Below are 21,278 nucleotides of genomic sequence, written 5' to 3'. Positions count from 1 at the left end.
TTAAAAGATCTGACACAAACATCAGTTCATTAACTTTAGAAAATTTCTTCTCTGCACCAATAAAAAAAAAAAAGTTGTCTACAGTAAAATGTTTGTATTTATCTTCTTTTCAGAAATCTAAACTTGATCCTGCACCTCTCAAGAAGATATTATGGTTAATATTTACATAAAGTGGAATAGAAGAGGTAAAATACTGCAGACAGACATACAAATTTATTGTTGTTTTTTTATTTAAATTAACAGCACTATTCAGCCCAAGGTCGACACGGTTCAATGTAAATCACAGCTACATGTGTTGATCTTTCAATCGACTCAAATCATATACAAACACAAACCGAGGCCGTAGTGTCGACTGCCCAAACATCGACATCATGTGTTGGTAGGTTTCTGCTGCTTTAAGCTGGAGTAGAGTGTTGCTCCTTTTTCTCGTAATCGTATAAAACCAAACATGATGTCACAATGTAATATTATTGTCCAGTGAATATCAATAGTCCGCTTTCCTTCTGAGCCTCTCACTCCTGCGACGCTGCCATCTGGGTACGATATTTGCCAGTCATCTCTTTGGGCAGTGGCGTGTGGCCAGGACAGGGCATCTGGCCCTCCACCTCACAGATACACTCCCTCAGACAGTACTTCTTTGGCCCAAAGTTGGCAGGGTTGGTGGCCTGTTTCCTGGCTTCAGCTTCCTCATGTAACACTTCTCTGTGGGCAGAGAGAGAGAGAGTGGAATAAATACATGAACATATCGTCTGGTCACTGCAGGATTAGTACACTCAAAAAACATACATTACATACTCAAGTTAATGTACAGTAAAAAGGTACTTTAGTGGTACAGAGAGAAGACCTCAAACTACATATTTATATTAACACTTGTTTTGTAAGGAGAATAGAATTTCAGTTACATGATACGGTTTTCTAAAAGATATTTGACCGTGGCAATAAAAATTAATACATTATCAATATCAACATAAACAGTCACAATTCTGATATTTGATTTTGCTGAAATGACTGAACTCTAATCATGAATAAATATAATCTCGTAGATGTTATGATGCATAGTGTATGTTTAGGAATGTCTGGAGGTGTCTTACTCTGTTTTGCACAAAATTTTCTTCACATGTTGTGAAATGTGTTTGTGGTCCTTTCCCTCCACATCCACCAGTACCTGTTCCCCATCATCTGCAGGAGAGACACAAGAGAGACAAGAGATCAGCCCAGCACAGGTGCAATTTTTTTTTTTTTTTTTTTTTTTTTTTAAAGTACATTAGTAATATTACATGTAAAACAATAAGAGTACTTACCCAGGTAAAACTTTAAGAATGGTGATGGTGTCATATTTTTGAACATCATTATTTGGACCCAGGGGTTTTTGTATTGAATTTGAGGAATATTGAAGAACACGAACTTTCTGTAACACAAGGAGAGAGGACAGAGTTTAGGTACAGTTTCAGCTGAAGTTCAAAGGGCTTTAATGTCATTGTTTAAAACATCGAAACTGCAGAACATGTCATTATAGCTTAGACATTAACAACATTAAAAGATTGTTCTTGGTCCTGAATGCACGGAGCCATGATGGTTTAATTTACCATGTTTATATTACCAACATGTCATACTACTTTCTACTTGTTATATCACCTTTTCAAAAGTGGCATCTCTGTAATGGCTGTGGTCCTAAAACCTGCAGTACATTTAGTGATACAATTTTCAGCAATTATTTGATATAGCCAAGGAGACTGAAAAGATGTATCCACGAGTCATGATGATCTTTGAATTTTACCTCATGTAATTATCTACTCTATGGCTATTTACATTACAGATGTGAAAATCTTAATCTAGAGGTAAAAGTCCACTGACAAATTTAAACTGAAATGATTAGTTTGTTCACAACAAATTGTTAAAAAAAATAACCAAAAAAACCATAAGTAATGTTGAACAAAGTATTTTACAGAGACAGAAATAAAAATCGAATAAAAACGCAGACATAATTAGTCAATTAACAGAAATTGAATTGCCCATTATTTATATTTCAAATAATATCTATATGATTGAAGTGTCAAAAAGTGCTCCGATTCCAGTTTCTACAATCTGAAGATTTGCTGCTTTTGTTTATCTTTTATGATGTATAAGATGTAAAGACATTGTAACTTATATTTTATAGACGATTAATCGATTAATTTACTAATCGAGATGAATCAGTTGACCAGTCGAAAATGGAAATAACTAAGTTGCAGCCCTATAATCACAGTGACTGACAGTTTCAGCCATGGACATGCTGTCTCTGACATATTATAATGCAAATCTGATATTACCATAGACTGTATAAGGATATTACCAGAGTTATTATGTGCAATGCTGCTACATGTTGTTGTCACTGAGATAACACAGTGGTACTCAACGGGCTTGTACTGTTATTTAGTATGAAATTAACTGTACAACTGGGACAAAAAGACCTGTGTGAAATGATTCTGAAACAATGTAATCGCAGGTGAAATCTGCGTCTCAGCAATTGCACAAATTGGTTAAAAGTTGACATGTATGCGCTAGCTGTTAGCTCTGACCTTGCTCCTTCGCTGAGGTCTCCGTGTGTGTTGTAATTCACCGTCATGATCTTCACTCTGTTTTTAAAGACGAGCTCGCCTTTCTGGAGGTACTCCAGTGTCCTCCTGATCGGAAACCTTCCTTTCATAGGCATTTTAAAGTCCTTTATTATTCCACAAAATACCACCTGAGAGCTGCCTGCGCCTCAAGTCGCACAAGCTGCATGCGGAAGGCGCCTTTAGATGACGTCGCTGTCACCCGAGCTGCTCGGAATTTGTAGTTTTAATAAAAACTACAAAAAAGAGTTACTGTTTAGCATTTATTTAAACTGTGTAGAGGAAAGAGAAACAATAAATAGTGGAAATATTTAAAAAGTTATTATTGAAATAATTGTTAAACTAATAAAAACAACGCAAAAATAGGCAACATTAAAATAAGTCACATTTTACTTCTAAGGCCGTTTTGACAATAAATCATACTGTTAAATTAAGCCCCATATTCAGATAACTTTTCATAATTTTTATACTTTTTTCCTTAATTTTTTACCTGATTTAGAGGTAGGATACAGTACCCACATCCATGTCTAAAATAAACTTAAAGTTTTTTCTGAGCCATTTATTTAGAATTTGTCGATGAAGTTGGATTCATTCAGAGAGCAGTAGAATAAAAATATTGACATCTTTAGTATACAGTATATATTGAATTTGAGTTTGTTTGATGCGTCATTTTCCACATCTTTCTAACTTTCCTAACAGCTAATGAATGAGTGCTCTTTATTTTTTTTTTTTACATCAGGACAGTATTTAGACACTACCTCATTACAGGGGCAGCAACTGTGTCCAACATAAAAATGACCTCTTACACTTTCTTGATGAATAAAAGGAAGGTGACAGAGTTTGATGAATAATTGTTTATTTCTTTTATAATGTGTGGCTTCAGAGAAGCCAGCCTCAGAGACTGGAATGCTGATACAGGAGCTCAGTCGTTAATACGTTTTTTTTTTTTTACATCTTCATTGGAGTGAGGTAGAAATGTAAGGTTATGACAAACTTGAGAAAAACATGAATGTTGTTGAATTATTAAATCTCAATGTTTGAAGAAATACATTTCACAATGGGCAAAAAAACAAAGAACATTTACATAGTACAAAATTTTAACTGTAGGATACTCCAACCGAAAAGATGAGATAAAATATTTTCTGATCTAATATCCTTTTAATGTTGGAGCTGCTCATGGTACTTATTTTAAAGCCACAACATTTAAATGAATATTTTTATACAGAATTTCATAAAATGCACTTAAGCAACTTTTTCATGCACTGCAATGAACTATAAAAATTAGAATGATGCTCCTTTTTAGGGCAGACAGCGACCAGATTTTAAAAACAACATGCACTCATTTTTAATGAAATTTCACGTACAAAGGTCGTTTCACACCAGTGTCTTTACAAACAGTCTGTGTGGGTTTTAAACCCAAATATTACAATTGACATTTATTTAACAAGACATAACCATTGTTGACTTCTTTACATCCCCTTAATCATTCATGTTGCTGCGGATGCTTATTCTGAACCTTTATACCTTATAAGTGGGTAAGACGATGCATATCTTCATATGGTCTTAAAGACATCAATGCACTCGAGACTGGCTTCCTAAAAAATGCCTCTTCTTTAAAATCAGGGAAACCTGCCCAAAAGTACTTTAAGTACACTTAGTATGCAACAAGCAAGTTTTGTTTTTTATAAAACATACAAAACACAAAGTTTTAGTCAGCATGAATGCAAAGAAACGCCACAAAAGCTGATTGATGTGCACTTAGCAGAATACAAATGCAAACACAAGTACAAAAAGTAGCATAGCTACACATAAGCAATATTTTTTCAACCCAAAATGTTTAAGAGCTAGTTCCTTAAAAGAAATAATTGCCATTGATAAATACATGTACAAAATGCAGTTTGAGAAGAACAGTCATGACATTGATGGGACTGAAGGAAATAACACATAATTGATTGTCATAAAGGGAAAAGTGATGAGGTGATTGCACAGGTTGTATTAGTAACTTACTCAAGACAGAAATGTGTACCTATACATAAAAACACTCCAAAACCTTGAATCTCTGAGATGTCATTCAGTATTAAAAACAAATAAACAAACAAAAAAAACAACATATTGACAATCTGACTAATTTGGCTTACTTGATTCTGTGAATGCAAGTTAAAGATGAAACTGAAAGACAGATTGGAGACATGGATCATGTTGTAATGATCTATAAATGCACCATAAATACTTTACAGATTAAGGATTGAGGTTTGCTGCCGTTAAACTGAGTTCATTCTTGTACCTGACTGAAGTTCTCCTTCCCGCTATTATTTAGACTTATTTTAAGTAAAGAACTGTATATTAGGAAAGAGAGAAAAACATTACAAAGCATGATTTAATTCTCTGTCACATAACATTCATAAAAGTATACTTATTCTGAACTTGCAAATTAACAGCACAGTCATTAAACCAGTTTATGCTGCACATAATACATAACATTATAAACAAATACAGCTTTAAAGGACATTTACGTACATAGATTTAGTTTAGTCCTAAAATTAGACTCATGGAATTCTCCTTTCAGATGTAATATTTCTGTTTATGTGGTTTTTAGATTACAGACTGTGTTTCTTAAATCAACCTGTATGATACTGGCAACAAAAAATAGTGTTAAACTATGTATGTAATAAACATGTAAGCATGATAAGATTTTGATAAGACTAAAACTATTTGAAAGGCTTAGGTCAAAAGTTCATGTGTAATTAGCTTGTAGTGCTAGAAAAGACAGAGACGGAGGCCTTTTTCACTCAGTTTGGAGCCGCTGAATTCAGGCCAGAAACTGTTCGCCTATGCTTCACGTCCAGAAAACATTCCAAGTGTCATCCTGGCTTTCCAATGCCAGATTGATCTGCCACGGATTACTGAAAGTCTTTGCACCATGCATCATTAGAAAGCAAGGAGCTGCTGCGGGACTCTGGATTTGGGTTCAAGAGACAAAGAGAGTACCCTCTGCGGAGACTCAAGAATTTTTAAAATCAACAGTGCTGGGTGCTGGAGTGACGGGGTGTCATTCTGTAGGGTCAGAGTCCTGGCTGTTATACTCAGCCGTCTCCATCTTGAGGATGTAGGGAATGATGCTATCAATAGAGACGTTACCTATTAAGCCGGTGAAGAAGAGCTCCTCTGTGATGTTTGAGTTCATGAGGCGCAGCGCCGGGAGACGAGTCAGGATGCGGGTCAACCTGGGGAAGCAAAAATGCAACAATAGCTGGGTTTACATGGAGCCTAATATTCTGATTAGAATTGGTTTAGAAGCACAAACTGAATGAAAATGCTCTATGTAAACACCTCAATCGCAATAAAAAAGCCCAGAGAGGGTAGAATATTCCTTTTCCCCACACTGATCAAAGGTCCAATTTTATCATGTAAAGGGTGAAATGGTGATTTGTCTCACTGCATTCTTTCTACACATGCTCTGCCTTGACGTTGCCTAAATGCACAGTGACCAGTGTTTCCCACACATTCATTCTTTCGTGGCGGCCCGCCACGAAAGAATTACGTCCGCCACAAATAGATTTTTCGGCTTTTGGCTCGCTCGACCTCGCTCATAAAAGCATAATAACGGGACTCTGTCTGTGAATGTAGCTTGTCGTAACAATTCCGGGGCAGTAGGTGGCGGCAATAAAACCAAAGAAGACGCACTTAATTCACCTGGTCGGCCAGAAGAAGAAGAAGAAGAAGAAGATAGATAGATAGACAGACAGACAGACAGACAGACAGACATATATATGTCTTTGCTAGAGGCTATCTGCTGGTGTGTGGTGTGTATGAAACAGGAGGAGTTCACGGACGTAAACAAAACAGTCACGTGTCCCACAGATGCACGTGTAGGTCAGGAAGTGACGTGAAAGGGACCGTATATGGTTTGTTCCGTGTCTGTTTCCTTACGTGTTGGACTAAATACATGGACATATTGAGGAAATATTTCGGTTTTATGGAAACGGATTACATATTTCACCAGAATGGATACTTGGCGAGCTGTACAGAAAGTCCTGAGACATAAGATGATCGTTGTGGATAAAGGGAAGACTTTGAAGGTATGTAGGCATTATAGCTTTTCTTACTTAGCTGAGTGGCTAGCCGAGCTAACCGCTAATACTATTACAGCTGTGAGCAACCATATAATTCATGAGTGGTCTTGAATGAATCGGGAGAATCTAAGCTTTCTAACAATGTATGGCATGAATATATATGTTTAAGGGTTGATGTTTAAAACATTCAGAAGAACGTGTCGCTACCTCCCAACTTCCGGTCCGTCCCGTTAGCGGAACAGCGTGTTTTAAGCGTCTGCAGTTCCGATCCTTCATGTTGGCTGAAACAGACAAGTCACCCTCAAATATGCTGAAAACCATGTTGAAGTTTGGCCTGCAGTTAGTCTTCCCTAATGTTTATGTGGCTTTCAGGATGTTCCTTACGTTGCCGGTGACAAACTGTGGGGGGGGGGAGCGATCATTTTCTCATTTGGGGAGAATCAAAAATGAGCTGAGGACCACACCACCACAAATAGATGCCTGTCCTGTGGGAAACACTGGTGACGTTTCCTCACTTGTAGATATGGTTGCTTCCAAGCAGAGCAACTGGTCCATGGGGTAGAGCTTGTTTCTAATTCAAACTCTAAAAGACTCTCTCTAAAAGACTTAAATATTAAAAGTGTCCCAACAAAAGCAACTACTGTGCTAATCAGTTGACATCTTTGGTCAATCACGTGATGTTTACATCAATCTGCACGTCACACAGCTGCAAAACGTCTGTTCTGTTTAAATGCAGTGGAGCGTGTAAACACCAGAGTGGAATAGATCATATCACATGTAAACATGTTGTCCTGATATCTTCAATCGGAATGATTTCAATCGGAATTTTAAAAAAGTCTCCATGTAAACCTGGCTAGTCACAGCAATGTCAAGAGCAAAATTCATATGCTCTATACCTTAAGCTATCCAGGTCCAGAGGATACTTTACACGTTGGCAAAGTAGGAAGTCCTTAATTAATAAATGAAAGTAAAAGGCACTGTTATGAAGAAGATATTTCTCAATGTACCTGTAGGTGTCATCTGGATATGTTTTCTGCACGTAGTCCTGCAGCTCCATCAGGGCTTTCCCCTGGAACTTCTCAATCTGCCCGCTGCTGTCCACACCTGGATGATCTGAAGAGTCAAACACACAAGTCATTACCCAAAAAGCTGGTACTGCTGGTTGTTTGTATAATCTAGAGTTGCAACAATTAGTCAATCAACAGAAAATGAATCAATTATTTTGATGATCAATTCATTGTTTTAGTCTTTTTTTTTTTAGAGAAAATGTTCAAATTCTCTGGTTCCAGCTTCTTGAATGTGAATATTTTTGGTGTTCTTAGTCTTCTGTGATAATAAACTGAATCTTTGATTTGTGCCTAAACCTAAAACATTTAGGTTGCATCTTGCGACTATCAATAATGAAAATAATGATTAGTTGTGCCATCCATTAATAAAGCAGACTCACCAGGACTGAACAACACTATGGCCTTCAGGTAGGCATATTCGTAGCTGTCAGTCTCCAACTTCGTCATGCTGTTGCAGAACTCTTGAAACTTCCAGATGTGCTCCATCACCTGTTTCACCCTATCACCTGACAGCTTGTCTGAGACAGAAGAAAAAGCCCAATTTTAACTTAAAACATTAATATCAAAAAAATAATTATTTCAGTTTCATCTTAACTAGGTGTATCCTTCAGAAACAACAACAAACATGTAACTTCCATCGCTGCTTATGAAAGCTTGGCCCCATGCAGTAATCATCATTAAGCCAACACGACTGACGTGGTGAGATGCATCAATTCTTCAATTAACGTATGATTTGTCATGTGTGACACAGACAAATGAACAAATGATTTGGCCACACATTGAGCTAATCAATGTGTAATACTGATAATATCGCAATAGGGTGGACAAATCTATAACAATCTAATTAGTAATGCATAAGGTGCCACAAGTGCTTAATGAATGAAGCAAAGGGAGAAAACATTCCTTTAGTCCTCCCCAGTAATTCTTCTGTGCTTTGGACCTAATCTGTTATTGTAACAGCTTACATATAAATCACATTTTTTCACTCGTTTTTTTATATCTGTGTCCTACTGTGAAATGATGACGAGGTCTGTGGTCCATACCATCCTGGATGCTGCTTTGAAGGTGGTTGATGATGGCAGCGAGGATGGTCGACAGGTTCATCACATGAGCACACTGAGCAAGACCCAGAGTGAACAGCTCATTCCAGCAGGCTCGCACCAGACTGGTGTTAGCCTCCTGACTGGAGAAAGAAAACAGACACAAAAATAAAGAAAGGAAGATAAAAGTTTGAGCCTGTAAATACATTTTAATGCATCCTACTCCTGTTCATAAAGTGACAGGAGTAGATCTGAGCTTTCAAATATTACCTCCTGAGACTGTATTTTAAGTGCTCTTTTTTTATTCTCACCCAAGAGCTGAGAAGGCAGGGATGGAGCGTGCCCAGTGCATGGAGAGGAAGAGAAGTCTGGATGCTGACTCACAGATGTAGTGTACATTCAGGTACTCGGGCATTGGGCTAGGCATGGTCAGCTGGAGCCAAGAAGCAGGTACAGAGAAAGCTTAAGATAAGGGATGTGTCATTAAAACCAAATAATCAAATAGTTGTTTGCAGGGTCTAAAGTTGACCTTTGTGCTGTGGTCTTTTTTTTTCATTGAAAAAATGACTGAAGAGTTGAGCTGTGTAGCCTATTTAAGTGTTCATTAACAACTACTACAGAGCAATTTTCACTTTCAGCCACTAGGGGGATGTCTAAGCTTTTGTAAACCACCTCTACCTTATTTTGAAGTAGAAGAATTTTAGAAGACTTTTTATTCCTGCCCTCGGCTACTTTGACTCGTTATTAAGTTCACCTGCTAGCTAGCTGACTGGAGGGAATATGATGCAGACGAAGCCACACAAAAGTCCAGCGTGGAAAAACTGCTGACTCATCTGAAAACGTATCCATCAGCTGTGACAGACTGAGGGAGACGGACCTGATGGTAATCACCAAAAATGTCAACATCTGTAACAGCTCCTCTAAAGTGTGACAAAAATCGTAGTGAGAAAATTAATGTACGTGTCTCATTGCTAATATGATTGTAAAGGATATGCTCAGTGTTGTTTATGACAGACAGAAAAATAATCTAAGCTGTTATATTCTTGAAAGTTATCATTAGTCATCGGTTATACCCACCGACTAGTCGACCCTTAAAAAAATGGTCTCATGCAGGATAACACATTACAGCTAGCATCTCAGGTCTTGTGTTTGAGTGTACAAGAGACCAGCCTAGGTGTAATACTACACATTGTCAAAATTCAGTCAAAGTACAAATATATGGCACTTTGAGATCTAAATTCTTTCAGTGTGAAGGGACTAAAATTTGGAACAACCTCTCAACCAATGAAGATATTTGAAAATGTGTGTAATTCTTTTATTTATTAAAATGGAAAGAGGAGAGTTGGGTGAATGTATCTAGTATGTTAGTACAAATGTGTAGCTTGTATAATTTGTCTACTATATCTACATGCCAACATTCAGTCAGTAATGTAGCACAGCAATCTTTCTCATTTTAATTCTTTTTTGTGAGTTTTGTGTTTCTGCGTGTCTGTTTTAAGTTTATGTTTTGAATATGTGTGCTTTTGTTTGTTAGTTTCAGTATATTAAAACAGAGTCGTTTTTTTATATGGCATAAATTGTCTGTCTGGGTAGTTAACTGTAAGAAGTGACCCTGCCCACCTTGAAGCTGACATGGCTGTCTGTGAGCAGTGGTCCCTCCACCTCAATGATTGGAGTCTCTTGGTCTCGACCGATCAGCTGGATGGTTGTTCCACTCACACACTGCAGCTTATCTGCCAGACTCTGCCCAACCCCGACTTCAGGCGGGTTGAAGACTTTGGCCAGGGTGTCAAAGGCACTGTGAGAAAAACACACACATGCATAAACACACATTTAAATTCACTGATTTAGCAGAAGACTTTTTGCTACATAAATATGGGGAAAGAATGAAACTGTAACTAGAGCTGATCTCATATCACAACATCAATATAATATTGCTATACTGCCCAGCCCTAGCTGTAAATAATCAGTATCTTAAAATAATAGCAATTTACATAGCACAAAAAAAAGGTCAGAAATGTCAGAAGTAAAATCACTGCAGATATTTCAATCCAAAACATTTGCTATATATAAAAAAAAAGGAAAGTGCAACATCTGAGAGTAAACTAGAGTTTGGCCTTATGTTTTAAATTAGAAGCATTCTTTGAGCAACTTTATCTTTTGTAATTATACACAAAAAAATATCTTAATGTAATGTAATTGAGACAAAATGGGGTTCATTTAAAGTTACAGATATAAAACCAAAACCTTTTTGGTATTCAATTTCAAATAAACTGCTGCCTAAGAGGCTGCAAATGAGAAACACGGTCTGACTAAACAAATACAAACACACTCCCCTCCTCCATGTGCACTGCTGACTGACCGTGTTATCTCGCTGGCAGATTGCTCCTCGTGTTGGCTGTCTGAGGTATCGCCATTGTTCAAGTTCTCCTTTAGCGAGTCACTCAGGTTTGCCAGTGATGTCACCACATTGGCTAGTGTCCCCAAGTCTCCCTGTCCAGACTCCATCTGAGGAAAAATGAAACAATGTAGATTAAATTACATCATTTATGTACTGGCACCTTGTTCCGCTACACTCCAGATCGTCCTGGTCTGGAGCAAAGCATCAAAAATGATGTTTTGTTAACCCCAAAATAAATAACAACTTTATAATCCAAGAGCATCAAGACCTTACAACATCTCCACCTGAAGGATCACATTTCTATTATAAGTAGCAGACTGCGAAAGAAAAAGCAGATGTTATGTTTGCAGTAGCAGCTGTACCTTTGAGTCAGTGGCCAGCAGTAAAGTCCCATCACTCTGCATGACAGGCTGCTGGATATTAACCAGCATCCCCTGGTCCAGCAGGCTGGATCTGCACATGACACAGAGCATCATTAAAAACCAGCTCACATAAAACAACATTAACAGTTTACACCACATACAGGCTTTGCTATGAGGTTTGTCTGCAGGTCAGATTTCCACTAACCTAGATCCATCTGTCTCTGCATCAGAGATAAAGGTTGGCGTGGCGATGAGCGGGCTGTTAAGGTCCTTGCGAATGTAGATCTTTTGGGTGGAGGCAGCACAGTTGGCATGCTTCTCTCTGGGCACGACGTCGATGGGCTTTCTCTCACTCTGTACAGCTGAGGACAAACAGCAGACAAGCTATTGACTCTCTTCTGGTCATTAGTGAATCATGATAATAACAACAGTGATCCCAGAGGAATGTTCTTCCTTTTGTTCTCCCCCTCAAACACAGAATAGCATTCAGTAGCAATTCAGTGTCTTCCTGAAGGACACTTAAGTGTTGCTGTAGGGTTAAGTTAGAATTATTCTAGTTTTTTAGAAAACACCTCTGGTTGGAAGAAAACACTCCACCTTGCTGAAGTATGCTAGCCTGGCTTGTTTCGAAGTAGGGTTGAAACTAATGATTATTTGAATTATCGATTCATCTGTTTTCATTAATCAATAGATCTTTAAATAAATCTCTAGTCTTTAAAACAAGAGCAAACCTTCAAAAGTGCCCAGATCAATATCCTAGAGCAGAAGGTGCCATCATGAAATGTGTTGTTTTGTCTGATAAATGGTCCAAAATACTTTGTTTACTTTAATGTAAGAATGAGTAAAAGCAGCAAATCCTCACATTAAAAACCTGGAAGCATCAAATCTTTGGCTTTTTTTTTTTAAAACAATGACTTAAATGATGTCTTTGGATCATCCAATAAATTCATCGACTAATGTATGGTGAAGTGTAGCATAAGGAGAACAGTAGCAGCAAGTGCTCTGTATGTGTGTTTACACAGGAGGTGTTCAGGCAGTGTTGAGCATAGCTAACCTACATTTTGGAAGCATTTAGAACCCAACAAACTACTGTACTGTATAGGTATGGGATGATAACCGTGTTCAAGGTATACCGCGATTTGAAAAAGCCACGATAACCGGAACCGCCAAATTTTCTTTCATACCGTTCCTAGGTATGAGCTGTTTTTTGTCTGGTCAAAGACAGGAAGTGCAGATCAGAAATCCCTCAGGTGGTGCAGCTGCAGCGTAGAGTATCACGACCCCTCAAACTGTCATTACAGTGTATATTCAGGTTAAATTATCATGTCTGTCTTTATTTTTCTTCCTTTTAGGAACATTAGAGCTGAAATCTCAATACCGTCATACCGTGATATTTTTTCTTATGGTTATCATACCGCCAGAATCTCATACCGGCCTATGCCTAGTACTGTACATATGTGTGTAAAACGGAGAAAACAGACTAAAATTACACTTTGGTTCTGGTGTAACACGCATGGCAAGCAAGCTGGTTGCAGGCTGCCTAGACAGTCAACAACATGACTGAAACACTTTCTGTGTATAGACGGTGTAATCGTTCCAGACCTATTTTTTGAGTGGAACTGTGTTTTCGTCTACATGTTTACAAAAGGTGCCCTGCACTGGGATTCAAACTCACACTCAGTCTTCATCCCCATCTTAAGGCATTTCCTCAACCGGCAGAACTGGCAGCGATTGCGGTGGTGTTTATTGATGACACAGTCCTGTTTACTGCGGCAGCTATAGGTCAGGTTCTTCCTCACGCTCCGTTTGAAAAAGCCTTTACATCCCTCACAGCTGACCGCTCCGTAGTGACGCCCTGGGCACAGAGAGAACCAGTCAGCGTGAGTCACTGTATGTGTGTGGGTGCATGTGAGATTGTGCAGCACAAAATGCCGTCAGATCAGTTGAAATACATAAAAAGCAACACAAACTAAAGTACCTGAAGCCTTGTCTCCACAAACCACGCAGTACTCCACCGGTTGTGGCCGGCTCAAATCACCTGACTGCCCTAGCAACCGCTCCATTGACACTGGATCTGTGACAATCTGACAAGCAAATCCAACACATGCCATTAACCTTGTGTTTCACCTTGATACATTGTCAATATCATGGTTCAAATAATATCAGACATGAAGACCAAGTTGTTGCCAATATCATTATAGGGGGTGATAACATGGCGGAAAGTGTACCTGTATCCTTCCAGGCATCAGGCTGTCTGCAGCAGTAAAAATGAGCTGCTTAGTGTTGTGGCTATCTGGTGAGGCCAGGATGACCTTGCCTGCCCCCGAGCTCTCCGCCGTAGTCAGAATGAACTGCTGTTTGGGCGCACTGGACGGGTTCATCGCTGTCACTATCTGGATCTTCTGACCTGTCTGCTGGTCAGTTACAATCTGCAGGTGTGAGAGAAGGAAGGGACAGATAGAAACAGAGAGAGGGACATAAATGCACAGGCACCAAAAAAGGGCTGAAAAAGAAAGAGTAAAGATTGAGGGTGGACGATCGAAGTCAAATGTTACATCAATCTGTTCCTAGCTGCTTTTAATGCATCAAAAGAGGACAACAGCAACAGGTGGAAGCAGTGACAGTGATGCTGAGAGTACAACAGTTACCTGTATTCGCTGTGGTGTTGTGGCAGGCTCAGCGGAAATGACCTGAAAGCGCTGTGGTGACTCACTCATCACTGAGTCTGATGGAGAGGATGACGCCTAAAACACATTTTCACACACTTATGCAAATTATCTTAATCAATAAGCCTACAACAAAACATGAAAATGTTATTAGAAAACACTTTTACATAAATTGCAGTAGGGTACAGTCAAATGAGTGTCAACTGAAGGAAGGTAAGTCACTATGGCAACAATAAAGGCAGCATCCAGCTACAGAGAGCAACCACATTATGTGAAGATTACACAGAACTGCACGTCATGCACACTCACCTCTGCCTCGTGCTCAGAGTCCACTTTCTGCTGAGCGAGCAGATTCAGGTTGGCCGTCATGATGATGTAAGGTCATTAGTGAGGTCTGTTTGGAAGAACGCCACAGACATTATTAATCAACCACAAAAGATGCACAATGCTACAAAAGAGAACAACATTTTTATAACTGTTCTGTTGGTGCATCAGAGAGGATGTATTATAAACACTAAAATAAAAAGTTAAAGCTCATGACAGGTAACCAACCTGCTCTGACTCTTAACATGAGACATACAGAGTACAGAGTGCTCTACTTATTCCCACACAGAGAGTGAACCGATTTCTATTCATTGAGAACGAGGCTATTGTGAGCAGATAGCTCAAGTGTCTGCGCTTTTGTTAAATGTTCTGCAAACCATGTTTTCTATTGTTTGGGATAGTTATGTGAAAAGCACTAAGTGTATGTGCATGTTAAGTATTTCACTATTAGTGATTACTGCATCAGTGTGGTTGCAGTCTTAGAACACCGTTTGGCAGAAGTGCATCGAGAAAAACTGTAAGAAAGTAGGACTGCATTTAACAATTGTTTTCAAAATCAATTAATTCCTGATTCATTGATTAGTCTTTTGGTCTATAAAATAAGTTTATCACTGTTTCCCAAAGCCCAAGATACAACTCAAAATGTCTAGTCCATAACCATAACCATTGACTAAAGAAGCCACAAAAAACTGTTTAAGAGGCTGAAAGATCATTTTTATATTTTTTCTTTAAAAATGACTCAAAACAATGATTTCATTATCAAAACAGAAAACTGCCACCCACGTGGAACCTCTACATCCAGAACCACCCCAGCAACAGACTCTTCTTACTGCTACCCTCAGGCGAGCCGTACAGAAGCATCAGAGCCAGACAGCAGGCTCAGACAGCTTCTTACACACTTAATCACCCCCACCAACACACACACACACACACACACACACACACACACACACACACACACACACACACACACACACACACACACACACACACACACACTCCTCCTTACAAGACAGTATCTATATTTTTATCAGAAGTATTTATTACCCATCACTTATGTGCAATATAATGTATATTTATGTGTATTTTAATTCATCTCTCTACTTTTTTCTTATTACTGGAAATATTTTATTATACTCTCTAATTGGATCTATTCCTTAAACAAGCCAAATTTCACTGCATACATTGTTGCCATCTGCTGTGTGACTGTGCATATGACAAAAAAGCTCTTGCATCTTGATTCATTTTCTGTTAATCAACTAATCGCTTTTAGAAAACATGCTATTAACAGTTTTAAATAATCTTCAATATTGGGTGTGAGCACACTTTGCCTTTAAAACAGCACACCTCCCCCATAGTACACCTGTACAATTTTTTCAAGGTACTCTGCAGATAAATTGCTCCTGTCTCTTTATGTAAATCAGACTAACTCAATGATGGTATATAATCTGTTGCAGGACTCTTTGTTCCTCTTGTTATAGTTATAGTTATTTATAACTCTGGCTGTATTTTTGGGGTCGTTGTCATGCTGAATGACAAATTTGGGACGGATCAGACATCTCCCTGAACATTTAAAGTGCCTAAAACTTTTGCACAGTTCTGTATCAATTATCAATAGTAAAGCCTGGCCGATATATCGGTCAACTGACATTATCGGCCGATACTGACCTATCACACATATATCAGTATTGGTGAATATGTTGTCCAGTATGTGCCTATATATATATATATATATATATATATATTTATTTGACCCTTTTTCTTTTAGTTTTTTGTTTGTTCTGCATGTTTTTTTTAAATTCATAACTAATTCTAATTATTTAATTCCCAGAGAAGTTTAGTGTTATAGTTCACTGATTACATGTTATTGTATAAAATGACATGTTAACATTTATTTACAATGTACTCATTAAACTAACGCTTTATTTTTCTTGTTTCTGGATAAAATGAACCACCCAAAGCCTCTGTACATCCTCTCCATCAGACTCTGTACAGTTAGTATCGGACTACAAGTGAGCTGAGAGCCTTCACAGATAGAGGTTTGGTTACAGAAATTGTGCATGGTGTGTGTGATCTGTGTGTGTGGTGGTGAGGTCCAATGTATATCTTAAATATCTTTTCATGGGCCCCAAAATCCCTGGCAGCACCCCTGTGCGTGCTGGATAAGAGAGTTGCCTAAAAGTTTGGCACAGTATTGTATATCGGTTATCAATAGTGAGGTAACCATAATACATTTGAGCATCTTGCTGTGCACGAATTAAGTTATTAATCAGCTGCACTTCACTTGTCATGACTCTTATTTGTCGATTTGGGATTATAATAAAAACTGCATATTGACAGCAGCAGTCTGCAGCAGCTCCACCATAGAGCTCTACAGGCACACTGACCAAAGGGAGGAGCATGCTGCTTCATATTGTTTACTGATTGGTCAAAGTGGATGTCGATCAATACTAACCCCCCCCCCCCCCCACACACACACACACACATACACACAAACGCATCACCGATCACAACACAGAACAAAATGGAGAATCTGGCAATACGCCAAAAACACAGGAGACGAGTCCTTATGATAAATATATTTGAGCATTTTTCTTTCCAGACAGCTGCACTGCAGTGCTGTCAGCTGGCAGGAAATGTAAAATAAAAGCAGCTTTAGTAAAAAAAATAAAAGTCACAGTCAGAGTAATTTCCACCCACTCCCTGTCCCCGGGATGGCAAAGGTAAAAGGGTCGAGTTCATATGCAGCACCAACTAGTTCCCCATGTTAGCTTGACGCATGTAAATGCAACCGGAGCTGCAGCAGGAGTCGACCGTAGCCCAGTCTCAGGCTCTCCCCGGCGGTGTTTGTCATTGTTGCACACGGAGACCGAGTCAGCAATACTGTCACATATTAATAATGAGTTTAACAGTCTGTGAAGCGTATCAGTGTAGACTAAACAACCCTCTGTGCCCGGAGTCGGCCGACCGGCTAACCAGCTAGCCGGGGAATTAGCAGTGGTGTTTTATGATCCGGTATCTCAGACCTCTTTCTCCGGTTTTCAGTCCTCGGTTGAGACTTACCTCCGAGCGGCGGTCATCTCACATTTGGCGCTCTCTGCTATTTTATAAAATATTAGCTTTGGTTTTCGTCTTCTGTTAAAGGTCATAGTTCGTGACCCCGCACCAGCCAGCGCGTTGATGATGATGGTTGAAGGTTTTTTTCTTTTTTTCCCTCTCTCTCCTTCCTCTCTCGCGTCCTCCCCACGCGCCTCTCCGACACCCCCCCACCCCTCAGCGCGAGCCAGCCAGACAGGGCTGACGTCATTATGTCTGACTGTCGAGGGATTTTATCGTCAAATTATGTATTATTATTTTTAAAAATCTGCATCGTAAAAAAGAAAAAAGAAAGAAAAAGACTGACAGACAGACTATTAGAGACGAACTCAGAGGCGTGGTTTCTCCATCAGTGTGTTTCATGTCTGCTCTCTTCAAATACTCTAGATACTCATTTAACATGTTCAAAGTACTACATTTGGCCTATAACTTCTGTAATATTTAGGCTAATTGTAATACTGAAATTTTTACCATTTTTCCGGTTGAGCCTTTAAATAAGTCTTCCTGCACTGTGTATTATGTCATTACCTGCCTTGTGTGAATTTTTATTTCTTTTATAGTTCCTAGTTTTTTTAGTCTAGCTTTTATTAAACTGTACCTCTTTAGTTTTTTTATCCATTTTTAACGTAGTACTCTAACTTTTAAAAACTTATTGTATTGTTGATTTGTAGTTATGTATCTATTTTATTTCTTATTTATTTACATTTTCTAAACATTTATAATCATCTGTATTTTCTCTCGCATGCATTGGTCTCAGTTTTTTGTCTTTTACTTTGTTCTTTGCTTTTGCTCTTTCATCGTTTTCATTCTTTTTCTTTATGTTGTCACTTGCTCTGTCTTATTATCTGCATGTCAATCTACTGTAAAGCACTTTGAGCTACATTAGCCTGTGTGAAAGGTGCTATATAAATAAGGTTTGATTGATTGATGGCTGCTCTCTTCCTCATTTAACCTGTGCAAAGTTCTACATTTAACATGTATATTATGTGTTTTTTGCATTATATGCATTGCTAAATGCTAAATAAAAGTAATCTAAAACATCTGGCATTGTTTTAATTTTTAGTTTTTATACTGTCTGTTGTCACCAACATTATTTATATGTGGGGAATATGTATGTAATGTGTAATTTGTTTTGTATTTCAATCACAAAAGTTAATATTGTGTTAATTGCGCTGTCTCCATCATATAAACAGCCGATCTACCATAAATAATATACTGGATAAATAAAAACACCAAACATTTTCTATGTCTTTACCTTTCTTGTTATAACGGTTATAACGTTATTGCAGAGAAACGCCACATTACATTTACATGATCTCTCGCATTTAAAGGGAATGACTGGAAAGAGGACCACTAAATGACCACCAGGTGTCGTCCTGCACCAGCTGGTGAGAGAACAGGTGCGAGTGCACGACCGACTTGTTCGGAAAGTGAATCCCAGCTTCTCTTTTGCAATTCATAGGTTCAAAAATGTGTGCTTTTATTTGGGTTATCTGTATAAGTTACTCATATAGGTCGAAACAATAGCCTTCTGATCCAGAATATCACCTATAATGAAAATGTAATGTGGTCTATGCCTATACTATAGCCTGATAGACAAGTCATAACCTCTGTGTGTTTCTCATCATTAAAGAACATCTTCTCTCCATCAAATATTCTTGTTTTTAAGATATTAAATATTTTTCTTGCTGCTTTATAAAATAAGATATAATGAATAAATCCCCCACCCACCATTGACTGCATGTTGTCAGACCTATCAAGCTCATATTGGCACCAAATGTATGCTATTAAAGGTACCTGATTCTGGGGTAAAAAGGAACACAATTATGCAGGTGGGGGTGCATTTCATGGCGGGCCTCGTTTTCCATTTCCTGTGATATGTACCCCATGCATAACTCTGACTGTGAAGCTGTCGCGTGCACTAAACTGACTCTGGTTACACATACTAGTCCCATCTATGACTGTGAGTCATACTGTGAAAAGTATTTGATGCTGGGATCAACAGAAACAAAATTAAGGGGGGGTGCTTTTCACGGCAGGGGTGCTTAATACGGGCACAACACCTGAGATGTCTGCCTGGTATGCTGTGCAGCGAAACAAAGAGTTTTTGACAGCTTCACACCAATTCAAATATTTTCTCACTACTTCAAACTCAGGCTGTTTGTCTTTCCACGTAGTTTAACCAAAGTCCTTCTAAGGCTCTCTCTCTCTTATTATAATGTCTCTGGTTTAACACAATCCAAGGTCCCACTTGGCCGGCCGGTGTGTGTGTGTGTGTGTGTGTGTGTGTGTGTGTCATCTTGTGTGGCCCCGTGGTTCGGCTGCACCACCCACTTCCTGCATGGTTTCTTCGGTGATCCTGATTGGTACAGTCTATGCAGCACCCGGTCCAGCGCTACAATCCCGACGGTTCCATTGGGTAACTGAACCTGTGGCCAGTATGTCAGTAGCATCAGTAGCTGTCCACAACTGCAATTTGATGTGATCGCCTTCCTCAATTTTGGCTCAGTTTCAGTATCAATTGAGGGTCATGCTGGTTATTAAGGTTATACAGTAAAGGACTTACAGTGACTGCTGATAGCTCACAAACTCTTTGTTGTGTTGCAGGGTTGCTGGATTTGACTGTGTTTAGTTTTGGTCAAAGCAATGAGGTTTTATTTATGTTTTGGTTGAATATATATGAAAATAGTTCTGGCTCTTGTTTGAAGAGCCCTCACACGCAGTGGCGGTTCTAGCTTGAATGAATTATTTTAATATATATCCACAGGGACATCTAAACATATATGTTAAATATAAAGACATTTACAAGATCTGTGGAAAAATGTATATATATAATAGAAATGAAATAAGACTGAGAATAATATTTCTCAATTGCACAAATCTTTCATCAGAACAATGGAAAAACACACTTAAGATAATCTAGTTATTACACTATTGCACTTAGAACAGGAAACACACTATTTAAAGTGCACAATCACCACCTCCAACATTGCCACAGACAATGAACACAATTCTGCACACACTATGGCTGTATAAGTTATCAGAACAGAGAGAACCACAAGGACGTTTTTTTAAAATATTCTTTTAGGGTTTTACTCAACATCAGTCCAGGGACAGCAGATGTAAAATAGCCTTTTGACTAATTCTAGCATGTTTACATTTGTTAAAATGTTTTATTAATGTGCATTGTCTCTGATCAGAAATGAGAGCAAAAAGCAACAATAATAATATAATACAAATAAAATAGAGAATAAATATTCTTAATAGCACAAATACTTCTTACACAAATGGGAAAACACACTGAAGAGAATCTAATTATTACCACTATTGCACTTAGAACAGCAAACACGCTGTTTGAATGGCACAACAGCCAACTAAAGCCTGACCCTTCTGGCCTTCCTTCATCATCATATGAAATCTGCTCCCCTATTTCGTGATTGATACTAAGACTAAACCAATTCACCTTGGAGGTGCACAGATTCGTTTCGTATTACCTATTTTTAGCCATTTCACACAATCCAGAAAAATTAAAATGTGCATGAACTATAGGCCTGTATTTATAATATTATAAACTGACTGACTGACTGACTTTAGCCCACTAATTCCATTAGAGTATTGCTCTATGTGGATCCCCCTGCCTGTTCCAGTAGGGAGA

General features: G+C 38.5%; 2 protein-coding genes across 3 annotated transcripts; both read right to left on the bottom strand.

The window, feature by feature from the left end:
* Positions 1-218: 218 nt before the first annotated feature.
* Positions 219-2,762, bottom strand: mrps25 (mitochondrial ribosomal protein S25). The gene is made up of 4 exons (XM_053317602.1): positions 2,559-2,762; positions 1,302-1,408; positions 1,092-1,179; positions 219-702 (listed from the first exon to the last, which is right to left on the bottom strand). Exons 1-4 carry the CDS (start codon positions 2,690-2,692, stop codon positions 513-515), a joined length of 519 nt encoding a protein of 172 aa, XP_053173577.1. The 5' UTR covers positions 2,693-2,762; the 3' UTR covers positions 219-512.
* Positions 2,763-5,554: 2,792 nt separating this feature from the next.
* nr2c2 (nuclear receptor subfamily 2, group C, member 2) lies at positions 5,555-17,728 on the bottom strand. Of its 2 annotated transcripts, XM_053317590.1 has the most exons (15): positions 17,591-17,728; positions 14,513-14,597; positions 14,186-14,281; positions 13,766-13,966; positions 13,516-13,621; positions 13,213-13,392; positions 11,743-11,899; positions 11,538-11,628; positions 11,137-11,282; positions 10,395-10,572; positions 9,086-9,207; positions 8,778-8,917; positions 8,115-8,252; positions 7,675-7,780; positions 5,555-5,818 (listed from the first exon to the last, which is right to left on the bottom strand). In XM_053317590.1, the coding sequence occupies exons 2-15, from the start codon at positions 14,570-14,572 to the stop codon at positions 5,644-5,646; spliced, it is 1,896 nt and encodes a 631-aa protein (XP_053173565.1). In that variant the 5' UTR covers positions 14,573-14,597; positions 17,591-17,728; the 3' UTR covers positions 5,555-5,643. The 2 variants fall into 2 exon arrangements, 1 of the variants encoding a protein (XP_053173565.1); XR_008321219.1 differs by lacking the exon at positions 5,555-5,818 and having other exon boundaries at positions 7,688-7,780; positions 8,746-8,917.
* Positions 17,729-21,278: the final 3,550 nt, after the last annotated feature.

Source organism: Scomber japonicus, chromosome 4 (genome assembly GCF_027409825.1).
Source record: "Scomber japonicus isolate fScoJap1 chromosome 4, fScoJap1.pri, whole genome shotgun sequence".
NCBI classification, from domain to species: domain Eukaryota; kingdom Metazoa; phylum Chordata; class Actinopteri; order Scombriformes; family Scombridae; genus Scomber; species Scomber japonicus.
This window is presented reverse-complemented; position numbering and strand designations above follow the sequence as displayed.

What these genes read in the sequence shown, in the direction of transcription:
- mrps25 (XM_053317602.1), bottom strand. Translation starts at nt 2,692, where the DNA reads ATGCCTATGAAAGGAAGGTTTCCGATCAGGAGGACACTGGAGTACCTC. An exon ending in GACCTCAGCGAAGGAGCAAG is followed by an intron (nt 1,409 to 2,558) that starts GTCAGAGCTAAC and finishes CTTGTGTTACAG; the next exon opens with AAAGTTCGTGTTCTTCAATA. An exon ending in ATTCTTAAAGTTTTACCTGG is followed by an intron (nt 1,180 to 1,301) that starts GTAAGTACTCTT and finishes TCTCTCCTGCAG; the next exon opens with ATGATGGGGAACAGGTACTG.
- nr2c2 (XM_053317590.1), bottom strand. Translation starts at nt 14,572, where the DNA reads ATGACGGCCAACCTGAATCTGCTCGCTCAGCAGAAAGTGGACTCTGAG. An exon ending in GATGGGGATGAAGACTGAGT is followed by an intron (nt 11,900 to 13,212) that starts GTGAGTTTGAAT and finishes GTTTGTCCTCAG; the next exon opens with CTGTACAGAGTGAGAGAAAG. An exon ending in GCAGAGACAGATGGATCTAG is followed by an intron (nt 11,629 to 11,742) that starts GTTAGTGGAAAT and finishes TGTCATGTGCAG; the next exon opens with ATCCAGCCTGCTGGACCAGG.